General features: G+C 42.2%; 1 protein-coding gene across 5 annotated transcripts in view; it reads left to right on the forward strand.

Moving 5' to 3' along the window:
• The window catches only part of LAMA3 (laminin subunit alpha 3), a 242,513-nt gene that overhangs the window by 57,907 nt on the left and 168,231 nt on the right, over positions 1-16,375 (forward strand). For all 5 annotated transcript variants that reach the window (XM_060119680.1, XM_060119677.1, XM_060119678.1 and 2 more), the window contains exons 5-8: positions 679-849; positions 3,372-3,463; positions 6,723-6,838; positions 10,070-10,188. In XM_060119680.1, the coding sequence (XP_059975663.1) occupies positions 679-849; positions 3,372-3,463; positions 6,723-6,838; positions 10,070-10,188 (498 nt within the window). The remainder of the gene's footprint in view (positions 1-678; positions 850-3,371; positions 3,464-6,722; positions 6,839-10,069; positions 10,189-16,375) is intronic.

The raw sequence follows: 16,375 nt of genomic DNA on the forward strand, positions 1-16,375 counted from the left end.
GAACTTCTTTAAAGGGTGTCAGTCTCGTTCTCCTTAGGCAGAGGGATCTTTCTTGAGCAGCTGTATCTAGTATCTTCCAGTGATCGGTCAGTGTTCCATGTCTCAGTAACTGGTTGGGACTTGGACTTCATCGCCTCAAGCTTTAAAACAAAACCTGGGGGACTTCCCTGACGGTCCAGTGGTTAAGACTTCGCGATTCCACTGCAGGGGTTGCGATCCCTGGTCGGGGAACTAAGATCTCGCATGCTGCGTGGTGTGGGGAAAAAAAAAAAAACAAAAAAACCCTAAACCTGGGTTTTATATAGATTTTTTTTTTGTCCTGTTCACTGCCAACTTTATATCCAAAGACTTCCTTTTTTCACCCTCTTTCGGGATTTTAGATTACTTTAGCTTTGTTTCTTTGATGCAGCTTGACAAAAATTGTTTCTTTATATTTGTAGATTTTAATGTTATACTTTGAACATTTCATAGTGTTTATAGCCCCGCAATGACAGTGATAGAACAAAGGGTTTGTAAATGAAATGATTTACAAAACCTGAGAGCCCAGGTTTTGAAACATCTAATGACTCAAAGAAACCAAGTTAAGTGTTTGGGGGCATGTGAGTTATTTTTAGCTACTTGCAGCTAAGTTTTGATAAAAGAATTTTTTCCCCCTCTATATGTGTGTGGTTCTTTTAGGTTGTGGTGTCCTTGATAAATGGTCGTCCAGGCGCAAAAAATTTTACTTTCTCTCACACCCTGAGGGAGTTCACCAAGGCAACAAACATCCGCCTGCGTTTTCTCCGAACCAACACTCTTCTTGGACACCTCATCTCCAAAGCACAGAGAGATCCAACCGTCACTCGGCGGGTGAGTAGTGCTTTTAAGTGCCAAGACAGCAGCTTTTGGTACCTTGTTTGCTTATCAAATTCATTGCCTCGAACTCCTTCAAGTAAACTTTATAGCCAGTAATGTCATAGGCGTAGGAGTTGTTCTTGTCTGAAATACTAGGTATAGCTTAGAGGTTTGGTGGTTAAAGACAAATCATACTCAGAGAAGATGAAAGGCAAAAGAGGACAGCCGTCCTGGTATTAGTCTGCTATTATAACAAATAATCCCCAAGTCTCAGAGGCGAACACAATAAAGGTTAATTTTTTGCTCATGTCACAGTCTAATGTGGGTCAGCAGGTGGGATCAGCTCCACACAGTTATTCAGGGAACCAGGCTGTTTCTCTGTAGAGGCACAGCCATCCTGTGCCTCAGGGTCCTCCTCTGCACCTCCTGCACCTGGTCAGCAGATGGGGGAAGAGAGAAAGAACATAGGGAGGAGCCATCTCCTAACCGCAGAGCTCACTTCCATTGGCAGGAACTGGTCATAGAGCCCCGTGGAGATGCAGGAGGCTGGGTAATGTAATCGAGCCAAAGCAGAGGGGTGTGGGCGTCAGTGAGCAGAAGTACCCTCCACTAGGGTTAGATGAACATCGTTTACTCTCAGTGTCAGGACGGTACCCTGTCGCCTGGGCACAGAGGGAACCAGCAGAATAAATACCCTGAGCTCACTCTTCTCCCACCCTCCCATTCCCTCCCAGTTCCTCCCAATGGTCAAACCTAACAGGAGGCCAGAGAGCAAGAGGCCCTTGTCATCCCATAAAGTTTAGCCCCAGGGCAAAGGGCAGGGTGGAGAGGGGTGGAGAGTGGACCTGGGAGGGTGAATGGAAGATGCCAGCTTACCTTATAGAGTTTGGCTTCTTAGGGAAGTAAGTCAGGGAGCTGGGAAAGGAAGGGAGAGAGAAAAGTTAAGTTTTGCTACAGTTTTGAGCATTTTCCAAAAAGGCCAGTCATCTGGAGTGTAGGTGGCCTGTTTTCTGACTTTTTAAGCCCCCTTAGCTCCCTCTGAGCCGTTGTATGTGGGAACTACAACTGGATCCAAGAACGCAATTTACAGGGGTGAGCCGGGCTTTCTGATGAACTGTAGCCAGACTGCGTTTCCATTCCTCCAGTTGTTTTGGAGCCTCGCCACAAATGTACCTCATCACTTTTTTTTTTTTGTCTTTTTAGGGTTGCAAGACTGGTACTCGTATGCATGTAGATTTCTTTTCACTTAGGTGAACGTAGTCTTCTCTATGAAGTAATTTTTTGTGGAACGCATCACATATATAATCTTGACACTCCCTCCCCAGCGGTCTAGGTTGCTTCTTTAAGTGGACGAGCCAGAATACCAGGCGTCCTATCACACGTATCATGTGTGCTGGGGTGAAGGCTGATGGAGGGCTTCTCTCTTGCCGCTGCTGCCCTAACCCATGTGTAGAGAGAAATTTCTGTGGTGATCAGCATGAAAGCTTCTGAGTGTGAACTTGTCACAGAAGCCCTCCAATACTGAATTTTATCCATATGAACAAGAGGGATTATTGATGCCTTTAGACTAAGTAAGACGTTGCCGGGAAGCTAAGACACTTAACAGCTTTTAGGGAGGAGATCAGAACAGGACCCCAACCTTGAGTGACTGTGGGGAGGTTTAGGATGACTAATCTCAGCAACAACAAAAAGATACAAAACCCCTCTTGTCCCTGTGAATTCACAGAATTCCTCACTGACAGATATTCTTACTGGTGGCATGACCTCAGTGAGAAAGATGATTTCACACCCTCTGAATTCCTTACTGAGTCCTGTGCCTCCTGCCAAGTCTGAGGAGTAAGGGAGCTGGCGGATGGTGCCACCTATGGTCACAAGTGGAGAGGCCTCCACTACGCTGGAGACATGCCTTGTCCACGAGATGGGCTATGCATATCGTTGGCCTGGTGTAGGGACCGAGCCTCAGCTGGGTCTGAAACTGTCTGGCCTTCTGGAGCTTGAACCTCTGCCTTTGGCTTTATTAACCCTGACCTAGTAAGGCTTCCGCAACTGCTAGCGGGTCCTGCCAGTCTCAGCGCTGTATCTGATCCATCTTTGTGAATATTCTCTCCTTTCCTGAAGCATAAACACAGTAGTTACAAAATTTTTGTTATAAAAATTATGTTTTTTGGTAAATAGATATGTCCAATTTATGGAACTCAGATTTACATTAAAAAAAAAGAGAAACGAGGAAGCACTTAATCCCTTTCCCAAAGGCTATAGCGTATGATTCTTTTCCGAGGTAATTTCCCTCCATGCATTTAAAGCATTTGATTTTTAAAAATGGACAAATTCAGCAGTGTGCTATTAAATTTGATTGGGGAATGTATTTGCTTTGTAAGAAAAGTTACACCCAAACGTGGCTCCTTTTTTGTTGAGGGAGGCTCAGGAGTACAGGATGGAAGGAAGCAGGGTCAATACAGATGTATGTTAAAGGTTAGTAAAGGAAAGTTTACATTGGGGTTTAGTAAAACTGACACATTCTGTTTTCTGTTCTATAGTATTATTATAGCATAAAGGATATCAGCATTGGTGGGCGGTGTGTTTGCAATGGCCATGCTGAAGTGTGCAGTGCAAACAATCCTGAAAAACTGTGAGTACATTGTACACATTTTTCAGCTTTCTATGAATAAATCTAATTGTTTCAGTAGATGTTTACATCCTATTAAATACTTCCTAAGTTCCTGGCCGCAACAAGAATGTTGCAATGTCAACAAGTAGGTGATGTGTATGTCTCCCCTCCTCCACCCCTACACTTCCCTCTCACCTGCAACCAGCCCATAGCAGACATAGTTAATCAATCACAGCACTCTCTGCATGATCAGGTACAAAGCCACCCAAACCCCCTTCCCCCACCCCTGCCCCAGGCAGCCACAAATAATTGAGTAGAGCTGGCAAGAAAAATAATATTTGTTTGTCATCCCTGGTCTAGTGAGATCAGGGGTATATGTTTTCAAATCCTTTTTCATCTTTAAAATTGTGGTGAAGTGTACATAATATAAAGTTTACCGTCTTAACCTTTCTTAAGTGGGGGTGGTTTAAGTTCACTAGTGTTCAGTTCGCTCACATTGTTGTGCAGCCAAGAACTCTTTTCAGTGTGCAGAACTGAAACTCTGTACACATTAAACAGCAGCTCTGCATTCCCTCCTCCCAGCAACCCCTGGCAACACCATTCTACTCAATGAATTTGACTACTCTCAGTGCCTTGTAGAAGTGGAATCACACAATATTTGTCTTTTTGTGACTGGTTTATTTCACTTCGCATACTGTCCTCACTATAGCACGTGTCAGAATTTCCTTCCTTTTTAAGGCTGAATAATATTTTATTATATATACACCACGTTTTGCTTACCTGTTCATCTGTTGATGGACACTTAGGTTACTGCCATCTTTTAGCTATTGTGAATAATTCTGCTATGAACGTGGGTGTAACACTGTTTTGCTTTTAATTGAGGTATATTTCACATACAGTAAGATGCATGGATCTCAAATATTGTGTTATGCAATTGTATACACTCGTGTTATCACCTTAGGAAGGATACTTTGAAGGGCTGGAAATTACCAGACGCTGGATATAGTAATGATCGTCTCTCAATGTTTTATTTAAAGTCTCCAATTACACATGAGCAGCATTTACCAGGGCTACATTTTACTGTTAGTCAGATTCAGGTTTGTACATCATAAGGCCTAGCTTCATGGTCAGGCAGAGGTGCCAGCTACCAACTTACGTGGTAAGTTTGTGGCACCCTTCTCCCTGTCTAGAAACCAGCCCTAAGGCTGTCAGCCCTCCTTCAGGGATCCGGTGGTGCTCTCTGAGATAGCAGTGTGAATCCATCAACTGACTAGTCCTTAATCAGCAAGGAGCTTATTAATGATTAAACCATCACTGCCATGTAGACTCCTGAAGGGTAGGCCCTAAGGCACTAGAAACCGGGTCAGGGAAGACCTGAGTTGGAACGAGAGGGGAGAAAAGAGGTCACTCTTGGTCCCTGAGCCTGAGATAAAGTGGTGCCACCTGGGAGAGGAGGAGAAGCCATCAGAGAGGGGTTGAGCTTCCCACTTGGAAGAGCTGCCGAGCCCTGTGCCCTTGGCAGACCTGGGGGGTTCTGCACTGAGCAGTTTACTGCTCCCAGTGTGTGTGAGTGGAGAGGCTGTCTCCCCATCCCTCAGTGAAAGGCTCAGTTTGCCACTGGTCTATATCAGCACAACTGCCTTGCCTTCCCCTGCCTGTTGTGACCTGCACAAATGACTCATGGAGGCCTCCATGAATAGGAAAGAATCTTATATTGAAGGGGATTCAGTGACAATGGAGGGAGCCATGGCTGGACAATCAGAAATCAAGCAGAACCTATTGATGAGGCAGAGGAGGATTTAATCAAGCATGGGTACCATGCTGACTTTGATGTATGGAAACATGGATGGATCACAGATTTAATTCTGAGCTTCCTGGCAGTCAACTCAAAAAGGGAGACCTGCTCAGTTTCATATTTCACTATGATCATAATCTAAAAAGTAATCAGTTGTGTAGGAGAAGATGAGTGTTGATGCTAGGGCCAGATGAGATCTACCTGGAGGTGGATGGAGTGGCCATCGTGAAGAGTATTCTCCAGTCAACATCTTCAATAACATCCTTACAACTGATGCAAGGACAAATTTTCTACATCAACCATCAACCTGGGCTGAGAGTCAGAAAAAGCAATTATTTGGGAGTGACAATATGATTCAGACAAGTTCCCAGCTCTGTTTTCTTTTTCAGTGCTCAATGTGAATCTCCCTATAAGAGTAGCTGGACTCCACAATAAACCCCTCCTCCAAAAAAAAAAGAGTAGTAGGGCTATATGTTCTTCAAGCAATTTTCCCTAAATATTCTTTCAGTTCAGCTTGCAAATAAACACATCATTGGCAATGAGCTGAAATTGCATCTCTGACAAAAGCCCATTTGGACTCCAGCTGTTCTGTGCTGCCAGTTAAATCTATGTCCATTTGCTTTAACGGGGAGCTGAGTTGGGAGAGGGATGACTCCTTCCCGTAGGAGCATAACCATCCCACCTCCCCTCAGAAGAGCTGAGGGGATCCCCATGGGCACAGCCAAGAGTCTTCTTAGACTCTGTTTTGAATCCTCTTTCAAGCACAGACGAATGGAAGCTCAGGGCTTGGAGTTCTCATCTAACACCATGGCTACAACGATTTCATTTTAGCTCAGAAATGTTCTAAGGCAGGTGTATAGTTCTTTGAATGTCGAGTTTTGTCTTTACCCCATTGCCTTGTTGAGTAATCTGAGCTTTGGTTCCTGTGATGGAGCTGTTTATTGGAGCTGGCATGGACTCTTGGAGCAGGGTCCTCTGAGATCTTGTTAGTAACTGTCTCTTGGATTTGGTGAATCTCTGCACTAGACCCCGGGTTGAAAGTAAAAAACCTGACCCCTCTCACAGGACTACTCTAGATTTTTGTGAAGATGTTGATATTCAACACACCTCAGTACACTCAACACTTGCTTGCTCCTGTGTTGATTTATCATTATATAACATAATAAAGAAGAAACAGCTGGGACTTTGGAGTCAGACAAACTTAAGTTAGAAATCTGGCCCTCGGTTTATCACCTCCTGACCTTTGGCAAGTGTTTAAATATCTCCGGATCTTAGTGTCACCACCTGTAAAATGGAGATAGTAAGCGAGATTGGGGGACTTGAAATAGCGTCTGCAAAGTGCTTTGTTCTCATAATCACTCAATGGTACCATGCGTGACCGTGCTGACTCAGTTTTTCACACAGGAGCAACGGATCTTATACTTCAGTTAAACAAGCAAACAAACAACTTTTCAGTAACTGAGGTGTGCTTTGCTACATGCCCAGGTTTCAGTGTGAATGCCAGCACCACACCTGTGGGGAGACATGTGATCGCTGTTGTGCAGGGTACAATCAGAGGCACTGGCGGCCTGCCACGCGGGAGCAGCGCAATGAGTGTGAAGGTGAGTGTGGGGGAGGGGTGCTAGGAAGCGAGGCCCCACCCATGGTCCCCATCCCCCCATCTCTAAGGACTGATGCAGTGTTTTCCCCATGCTCATGAAGAGGGCGAGATCATGTCGGTCTTAGGGGCTCAGAACTGTCTGATGCAGCAAATAACTCACAGACTGGAGGTAACAGTGCCCCACTCTAAATTCAGATACAAATATGAGAACAAAAATAACAACAGTAACGCTCGTTAATATATATTAAGCATTCACTATATGCAAGGATTGGGCTTTGACAATTGGCCTTCCTTTTTAGCAATCTAAAATGTGTTGCAGCCTTTATTAAATGGTAAACCCTTATTTCTTAGGATGTGATACTGGATTGGAATCCTAATTATTCTGAGGACCGAGATGCAGAGAAGGTGGTGAGATTGATGTCTAAACAGAGAGCTGGAAGTATTGAGGAAATAGGACTGAGGGGGATGCAGGATGGAGGGGACCAGAGAAGGAAGGAAGAAAGAGGAGAGGCTGCTTTTAATTATGGGCACAATATAAAGTAAGAAGACTGTTATTTAAACAAACAAGCCCATGACAACCAACTGAAGATTTTCTTTTAAACCCATCTTCTTAGAAGGCCATATATTTATTCCAATTGCTGGAAACATTTTTGGAACTTTTAGTTATTGGCTTTGGAGACTGTGGCCTATTTTTTCTGAATATTCTTAGCATTTGAAGACGGATTTTTTTTTTTTTTTTTTTTTTTTGTGGTACGCGGGCCTCTCACTGTTGTGGCCTCTCCCGTTGCGGAGCGCAGGCTCCAGACGCACAGGCTCAGCGGCCATGGCTCACGGGCCTAGCCGCTCCGTGGCATGTGGGATCCTCTCGGACCGGGGCACGAACCTGTGTCCCCTGCATCGGCAGGCGGACTCTCAACCACTGCGCCACCAGGGAAGCCCGGATTTATTTTTCTGAAGTGACCAAAAGGCGTTTGGATCCAGGTTTGTTGAACTAGATGTGTGAGAAAGAATCTGTACTTCATACTTTCTGGCCAAATAGTTCTTGTAATTTTAAGAGATGAGACTGATGATCTCTGTGACCAGCAAAATTACTGAAAATGCATTTCCAGTGGGGAATTCTGAGCACACTTTGAGAGATGCTAACATTGTTGGAAGGTGTTGCTCAAGGTGAACGCTCAGGTGATCTCTAGGTCCAGGTCGTTACCCGGATGGCCATTCTCACTTTAGAGTCATAGTTAACAGGTTCCTGTGCAGTGAATTCCTGAGTCCTCCCCCTAGATAACAGGGCCCCAAAGAGGGAAAAGTAATAATTGGGGGTTGTTTCTTCCAATACTTTCAGGTGCTGGTTTAGGATACTTTGACTGAATAAGTACACTTTTCTTTTTACACTTGCCAAAATGGTTAAAAATTATAAACAGCCTATGGAAATCAGACCTGTTAAGATATATGTTAGATGCTTTCTAAATTCCATTTGAGTTACTGCAATTCAAAATAAATAGACTTCTTAAGAAATAACTGACATAGTAAATGTAAATGCTTAGAATTTAAAAAAAAATCATGGCACCACTGAGGAAATGAAAATAAGAAAGAGCTCAGTCTGTTAAAAACAGGGTAACTTGAAAACCTAATCCTAATAGATTTATCCGAGAACTTGGTTAAAACACATAAATTCCTAGAAAGACTTGGAAAATTGGATCTGGGTGGAAAGTAGTGAATATATATTCTGCCTAAGAGAGAATGAGTGTTTTACTTGTTAGACCTTTTTTCATCTTGGCAAAGATGAAAATCCTAAATGGGGTTTAAATCATATTTCCTAATTTTAGAAGCATCATACAGTACTTGTAGATAACTTGGAAATTTTTTTTAAGTAAAATCATTAATACTTTTACTACCCAAAGAGAACCACTATTAATATTTTGTTAGGTATTTTAGTGTTTTTTTCATGCATACTTTAAATGCTCAAGGGTATATTATTTATACAATTTTATATCCTGAGCTTTTTCACTTGATATTTTAAAATATTTTCCCATATCATTAAAAACTCTTTGACATCTTTTTTGATGGCACATATTCAATAGTATTGTTCTCTGGATTCAAGTGTATTTAAAAAGTGTTTGAGTACTTACTGTGTGCTGGGGACGATGCTCTATTACAGACAACACAGGAGCAGTTCTTGACTTCACAAAACTGACAGGCAAGCAAGTATACTGTTGTTTGCTTAGCCATTTCCCTATAATTAGATATTAGGATTATTTCCAATTGATCACTATTATAGATAGTGCTGGGATGAAAGGCTTAGAGTGTTGACTGGGAATAGGTTTTGGAGTCACAGAAAGACAAGTCAGGATTCTGCCTCTCTTACTCGTGAAGTCTGTGACTACGTCGTGCACGTCCCTTAACCTCTCTAAGCCTCAGCCTCCCCATCTGGGCTACAGGCATAATAGCACCACCCTTAGAAAGTTATTGTGCAGATTAAATGAGATAATGCATGTAAAATGCTTTTCACAGTGTACCAAGAACTCAGTTATTCTTATTTATTTATTTATTTATTTATAGGCTGCCTTGAGTCTTAGTTGTGGCACGTGGGATCTTTGTTGAGGCACGCGGGATCTTTTTTCGTTGCAGTGCGTAGGCTCTTTGTTGTGGTGCGCAGGCTACTCTCTAGCTGTGGAGTGTGGTTTTTCTCTTCTCTAGTTGTGGCACGTGGGTTCCAGAGCGCATGGCCTCTGTAGTTTGTGGCAATGCAGGCAGTAGTTGAGGTGCACGAGCTCAGTAGTTGTGGCACTTGGGCTTTAGTTGCTCTGCGGCATGTGGGATCTTAGTTCTCTGACCAGGGATTGAACCTGCGTCCCCTGCATTGTAAGGCGGATTCTTTACCACTGGACCACCAGGGAAGTCCCTCAGTTATTCTTGACAATAGCAGTAGTAGTAATATTCTCTTTGTGCATAAAGCTTAATTGGCATTTTGGTTTAACTTAATTTGTAATTATATATCTTATTTTTTAAAAAAGAGAAACCTCTCTCACTTAATATCAGATGAAAGAAGGTATAAATTGCATATGATTATAGGCGGGTCTTTGTGTAAAAATCCCCCAAATTTTCCACTGGGGGTATCCCTGGTGTTCCAGAATAGACTTTCTTGTAGCTCAGTGAGCAACAATACTCTCTGGGGGAATTTACGAAGGCTCTCATAGTCACGGTGGAGTACTAACTTAGAATGCTCTTTTTTCAGCATGCAACTGCCATGGCCACGCCATCGACTGCTACTATGATCCAGAAGTTGAGAGGCAGCGGGCAAGCTTGAATAGCCAAGGCATCTACGCAGGTGGAGGGGTCTGCATTGACTGTCAGGTGAGGCACGATTTAAGTCAAAGTACGAAATGAACACTCAGTAAGCCCTGCTCTAAAAAGATGTCAAGAAAGTGATATGCAATTCTAAGGGTTTTCTGATGCCGTTTCTCCACTTTTGTACACAGAAAGCTTCGTTAGCTGGATGTAATTTAGGGAAAATGGACTGAAGCATGTTTGTCCAAACTCCATTGATTAGATTCTTCATTTGGGTCTTTGCCTAAATGGAGGGGAGAATTCCTGGCTGTCATCCTGACTGCTATCCATCGTATATTAGAAAGGCTCTAAGATAGGAGGGCAAATAGGTATCAACTTCTGTGCTGACTCTAAATCCTATTTTCAAATGGATTCTGAATCTAGAGGAAGTATATCATGATCAATTAATGATGTCTGCTGTTGACACTAAATAAGAAAAATGGATTTTTCATCCCTCCTATAAGGACGATTGGGTTCACTGGAATTTAGGTAAGAGGAGTGTATGGCAGAGGAGGGTATATGTATATCTGCCTTGAGATATTCATTAAAAATTGTGTAAAATGAGGGCTTCCCTGGTGGCGCAGTGGTTGAGAGTCCGCCTGCCGATGCAGGGGACACGGGTTCGTGCCCCGGTCCGGGAAGATCCCACATGCCACGGAGCGGCTGGGCCCGTGAGCCATGGCCGCTGAGCCTGCGCATCCAGAGCCTGTGCTCCACAATGGGAGAGGCCACAACAGTGAGAGGCCCACATACCGCAAAAAAAAAAAAAAAAAAAAAAAATTGTGTAAAACGTTCATGAGTTTGGTCTATATTGTCATTCTGTCTTGTGTGCTTTTAGAGTGATGTTTCATTAATGTTGCCAGTAAGGAGGCACTCTTTATGTGAGATGCCCGTTTATGTGGAACCAGGGCTACACACCCTTAGAGAGACCCACTATTCTCCACCTGTCTCCCACTCCACACATTTTATATCATCTGTCACCATAGTTAATTAAAATACAAGTAAATATAAGTCATAGGTTTGTTACAAATCACAGGGTTTCACGGATAAGTGAAAGATCCCAGGATCTTCTTAAAGCTATGCATTACAAGACCTTCAGGTGATTTGCATGCACATTAAAGTTGCAGAAGCACTGGACTGTCTGCAATCTGATGAAGGGTATTTATGAAAACCCTACAACTAACATCATATAAGTGATGAAATATTGAACTCTTTCCTTCTAAAGATTGGGAACAAGAAAGGATGCTTGCTTTCACCACTTTTGTGAAACAGTGCCATGGAGGTCCTAACCTCTGCATAAGACAAGAAAAAGAAACAAAAGGTATTAAGATTGAAAAGGAAGAAGTAGAACTGTTTCTATTTGTAGATGACATGATTCTTTATGTAAAACCTAAGGAATGTACAAAATAATTACTAGAACTAATTGAATTTAGTAATATTGCAGGATACAATGGTAATATAGAAAAACCAGCTATATATACTAGTAGCAAACAATAGGAAAATGCAATTAAAATTCAATTAAAAATAGTAACAAAGAACATAAAATGCTTAGGACTAAATTTAGCAAAAGACATGCAAGACCTCTATATTAAAGCTAAAAAAAACTTTTCTGAGAGAAATCTAGAAAGACTAAATAAATAGAAAGATGTAATATATTTGTGGATTGGAAGATTCAGTATTATTAAGATACCAGTTCTCCCCAAATTGCTCTACAGAATTAATTCAGGTTATTTTTTTTTAAAAGAAGTTGACAAATGGATTCTAAAATTTATATGGTTATGTAAACGACCTAGAATATCCAAAACCATCTTGAAGAAACAGAATAAAATTGGAGAACTTATATTATCTTACTTCAAGATTAACTATAGGGGCCTCCCTGGTGGCGCAGTGGTTGAGAGTCCGCCTGCCGATGCAGGGGATACGGGTTCGTGCCCCGGTCTGGGAGGATCCCATATGCCGCGGAGCGGCTGGGCCCGTGAGCCATGGCCGCTGGGCCTGCGCGTCCGGAGCCTGTGCTCCACAACGGGAGAGGCAACGGCAGTGAGAGGCCCGCATACCGAAAAAAAAAAAAAAAAAGATTAACTATAAAGCTACAGTAATGAAAACATGGTGCTATTGACATAAGACTAGAAGAATAGGTCTGTGTAGCAGAACAGGGAGCACAGAAACAGACTCACACGTGGACATTTTATTTTATTAATTTATTTTATTTTATTTATTTTTGGCTGCGTTGGGTCTTTGTTGCTGCCCGCGGGCTTTCTCTAGTTGCGGCGAGCAGGGGCTACTCTTTGTTGTGGTGCACGGGCTTCTTTTTGCGTTGGCTTCTCTTGTTGTGGAGCACAGGCTCTAGGTGCGCGGGCTTCAGTAGTTGTGGCTCGTGGGCTCTAGAGCGCAGGCTCAGTAGTTGTGGTGCACAGGATTAGTTGCTCCGTGGCATGTGGTATCCTCCCGGACCAGGGCTCGAACCCGTGTCCCCTGCATTGGCAGGTGGATTCTTAACCACTGCACCACCAGGAAAATCCCTGGACATTTTATTTTTGATAAAAGTACCAAAGCAATACAGTGACAGGGAGTGGGAGAGAAGAGAAAAGTCCTTTCAACAAATGGTTCTGGAGTAACTGGATTTATATGGGAAAAAAATTAACTCGGACCCCGACCTCAAATCATACACAAAAACTAAATTGATATGGATCAGACCTAAAGTAAAATTAAAGCTTTTGAGAAAAATATAGGCAGATATCTTTGTGATTCGAGGATGAACAAAGTTTTCTTAGTTCATAGGAAGCAATAACCATGAAAAATTGACAAATTAGACTTCATCAAAATTAAAAACTTCTGCTCACAAAAGACACTGAAGAAAATGAATAGGCAAGCCATGAATAGGGAGAAAATATTCAGAAAACATAAATCTGACAAATGGTTGGTATCCAGGATACACAATATAAAGAACTCCCGCAGCTCAATAATGGAAAGACAAATAACCCAATACAATTGCAAATGATGTGAATAGCCACTTCACAAAAGTGGACGTATGAATGGCCAATGAGCATACAACAAAGGGCTTAACATCATGAGTCATCAGAGAAATATAAATTATAGTTACAATGACTTACCCCCAATTTTGGTGAGGATGTGGAGCAACCGTACCTATCATGCATTGTTGGTGTGAGTGAAAAGTGGTACAATCACTTTGGGAAAATATCTGGCAGTTTTAAAAATATAATTAAACATACACCTACACCATGACTCACAAATTCCATGCTTAGGCGTTTATCCATGAGAAATGGAAATGTGTGTTTACAAAAAGTTTATAGCAGCTTTATGCACAATAGCCCCAAACTGGAAATAGCCCTGGTGGCCTTCAGTAGTAGAATGGAGGAACACACCCTGGCATATTTATACAGTGGAATACCAACGGGCAGTAGGAAGCAACAACCTATTGATGGTGCAACAACGTGCAAGAATCTTCACAGCATCGTGTTAAGTGAAAAAAAGCCTTCCCAAAAAGAATACCGATAGTATGAAGACCATTTAGATGAAATTTTGGGACAGGCAAAACTAATCAATAGTGGAGGGCTTCCCTGGTGGCGCAGTGGTTGAGAGTCTACCTGCCAATGCAGGAGACACGGGTTCGTGCCCCGGTCTGGGAAGATCCCACATGCTGCGGAGCGGCTGGGCCCGTGAGCCATGGCCGCTGAGCCTGTGCTTCCAGAGCCTGTGCTCCGCAACGGGAGAGGCCATAAAAGTGAGAGGCCCACGTACCGCAAAAAAAAAAAAAAAAAAAAAAAAGTGGAAAAAATCAGAACTGTGGTTGACTGTCGGAGCTGGTGGTGGGGATTGACTGGGAAAGGGCATGGGGACACTTTCACGGGTGGTAATATTGTTCTGTATCTAGATAGACATCTGAGTTTCACAGATATATGCATTTGTTATAACTCAGTGAATGTACAAGAGTTTTGCCCTTGTGTATAAATTTTATTTTATTTTTTTATTTATTTATTTATTTTTTTTTTTTGCGGTACGCTCCGCGGCATGTGGGATCCTCCCGGACTGGGGCACGAACCTGTGTCCCCTGCATCGGCAGGCGGACTCTCAACCACTGCGCCACCAGGGAAGCCCCGTGTATAAATTTTATACCAAAAGAAAAAAAACTATGAACAAACATTAAACTCCAGTTAATTATATGCATAACTTTAGCTATGCATATAATTAACTGGAGTTATTATAATAACAGTTAATATAAATAGCTAAAGTATTTAGGGGACGGTAACTGATATCTGCAATTTATTTTGAGAAGCATAAATAAGATGGATTAATGGATGGATAGAAGAATGAATAAATGGATAATTATGTGAAAAAACAAGTGTAGTAAAATGTTAATGGTACACTCTAGTAGAGGGGGTATAGGTGTTTATTGTGAAATTTGAATTTTTTGGTCATAAAATATTGGGGGAAAGAGCAATGAAAGAAGGCAAGAGCACAACATTTTTGTATTGACTCCTTGATTCCTTTCTGTCTGATAAAATATTGTTGCTCTTAATTAAGGTTGAAGATTACCCATGTTATTTTAGATGATGCTGGAAGATACTTTATCTCCATTAACTAAAACAGAGTCTTTAGCTTCTTCCGTGGAGACACGACTTCTAATCTAAGTCTTGAACTGTGTGTCCCTAATGTGTTCGTCTCACTATTTCCAAACTGTTTGTTTTTCTCTCTCTTTCACACACACATACACATACCACACAAAGCTAAGAGATGGGATCAAGAAACAGACGGAGCACATATGGCTACGTTCCCTTCTGCAACAAATCCTACAAAATGACAGAAAAGATACCAAACAAGCAAAATACTCTCTCCTTCCAGAATCCACAATAGCATGAAAAATAAGAAAGAGTGTTATCAACAGACCAGCAGTTTCAAAAGATTCCTGAAAGATAGAAAGCAGAAACAGATACATGCAGGAGAACACAGCTGTGATTATTGGAACAATTTGGAGGTACTCCAAGAGGCAACAGATAGAAGAAATTAACTGTAGAGCTACATTTAAACCTATAAAACATTATTGAAGTTTATAAAAGAAGACCTATATGGAAAGGCATAATATGTTTCCAGACTCAGTATTGTAAATATACCATTTTTTCAAAACCAATCTATAAATTCAGTGCAATTTTAATCAGATTTTATTTATTTATTTATTTATTTTTGTCTCTGTTGGGTCTTCGTTTCTGTGCGAGAGTTTTCTCCAGTTGCGGCAAGCGGAGGCCACTCTTCATTGCAGTGCGCGGGCCGCGGCCTCTCTTGTTGCAGAGCACAGGCTCCAGGCGCGCAGGCTCAGTAGTTGTGGCTCATGGACCCAGTTGCTCCGCGGCATGTGGGATCTTCCCAGACCAGGGCTCGAACCTGTGTCCCCCTCACTGGCAGGCAGATTCTCAACCACTGCACCACCAGGGAAGCCCTCAATCAGATTTTTAATGAAGACTGACAGACTGATTCTAAAGTTCTTATCAATAAAAGAATATATGAGAATAGACAAGTAGCTTAGAAAAGATGAACAATGACGGGAGAAATTTGTCTTGCGAGATATCAGAATATACCGTGAATCTGTATTAATTGAGTGTGGACTCAATGCAGGGATAGATAATTCAATAGAGCCTAATAGAGAATTTAGAAACAAATTCATGCAGATATTAAAATTTGGTTTGTGGTAAAATTGGCATTTCTGATGGAAGAGAAAGATGGATAGTACATAAATGATGTTGAATAATTGGCTCTTCATTTGGGAAGAAAATGTAACCCTATCTTATGCCATATACAGAGGGACATGGGGAGTCTTGCACAGGAAGGGAGGAGAACAGGTGCAGCTACAGCAGGGCAGATGATTTGGTGAGCTACGTGGTGATGCTTCAAGATGAAATTTGAGTTTGCTGGTAGAACACGCATACCGTACAGCAAGGTCTGCCTATCAGAAACCCAGCCGCCTTAGTCACTTCAGGCCGTTATAACAAATATACCATAGACTGGGTAGCTTACACAATAAACAGTTATCTCTCATAGTTCTGGAGGCTGTGAAGTTCAAGATCAAGGTGCCAGCACATCCAGTGTCTGGTGAGAGCCCTCTTCCTGGCTGGCTGATGGCCATTGTCTTGTATTCTCACATGGAGGAGAGAGAGAGAGAAAGGAAGGAAGCTCTCTCTGTCTCTTCTTATAAGGGCAC

The sequence above is a fragment of the Mesoplodon densirostris genome, chromosome 15 (assembly GCF_025265405.1).
Source record: "Mesoplodon densirostris isolate mMesDen1 chromosome 15, mMesDen1 primary haplotype, whole genome shotgun sequence".
Classification (NCBI taxonomy): Eukaryota; Metazoa; Chordata; class Mammalia; order Artiodactyla; family Ziphiidae; genus Mesoplodon; species Mesoplodon densirostris.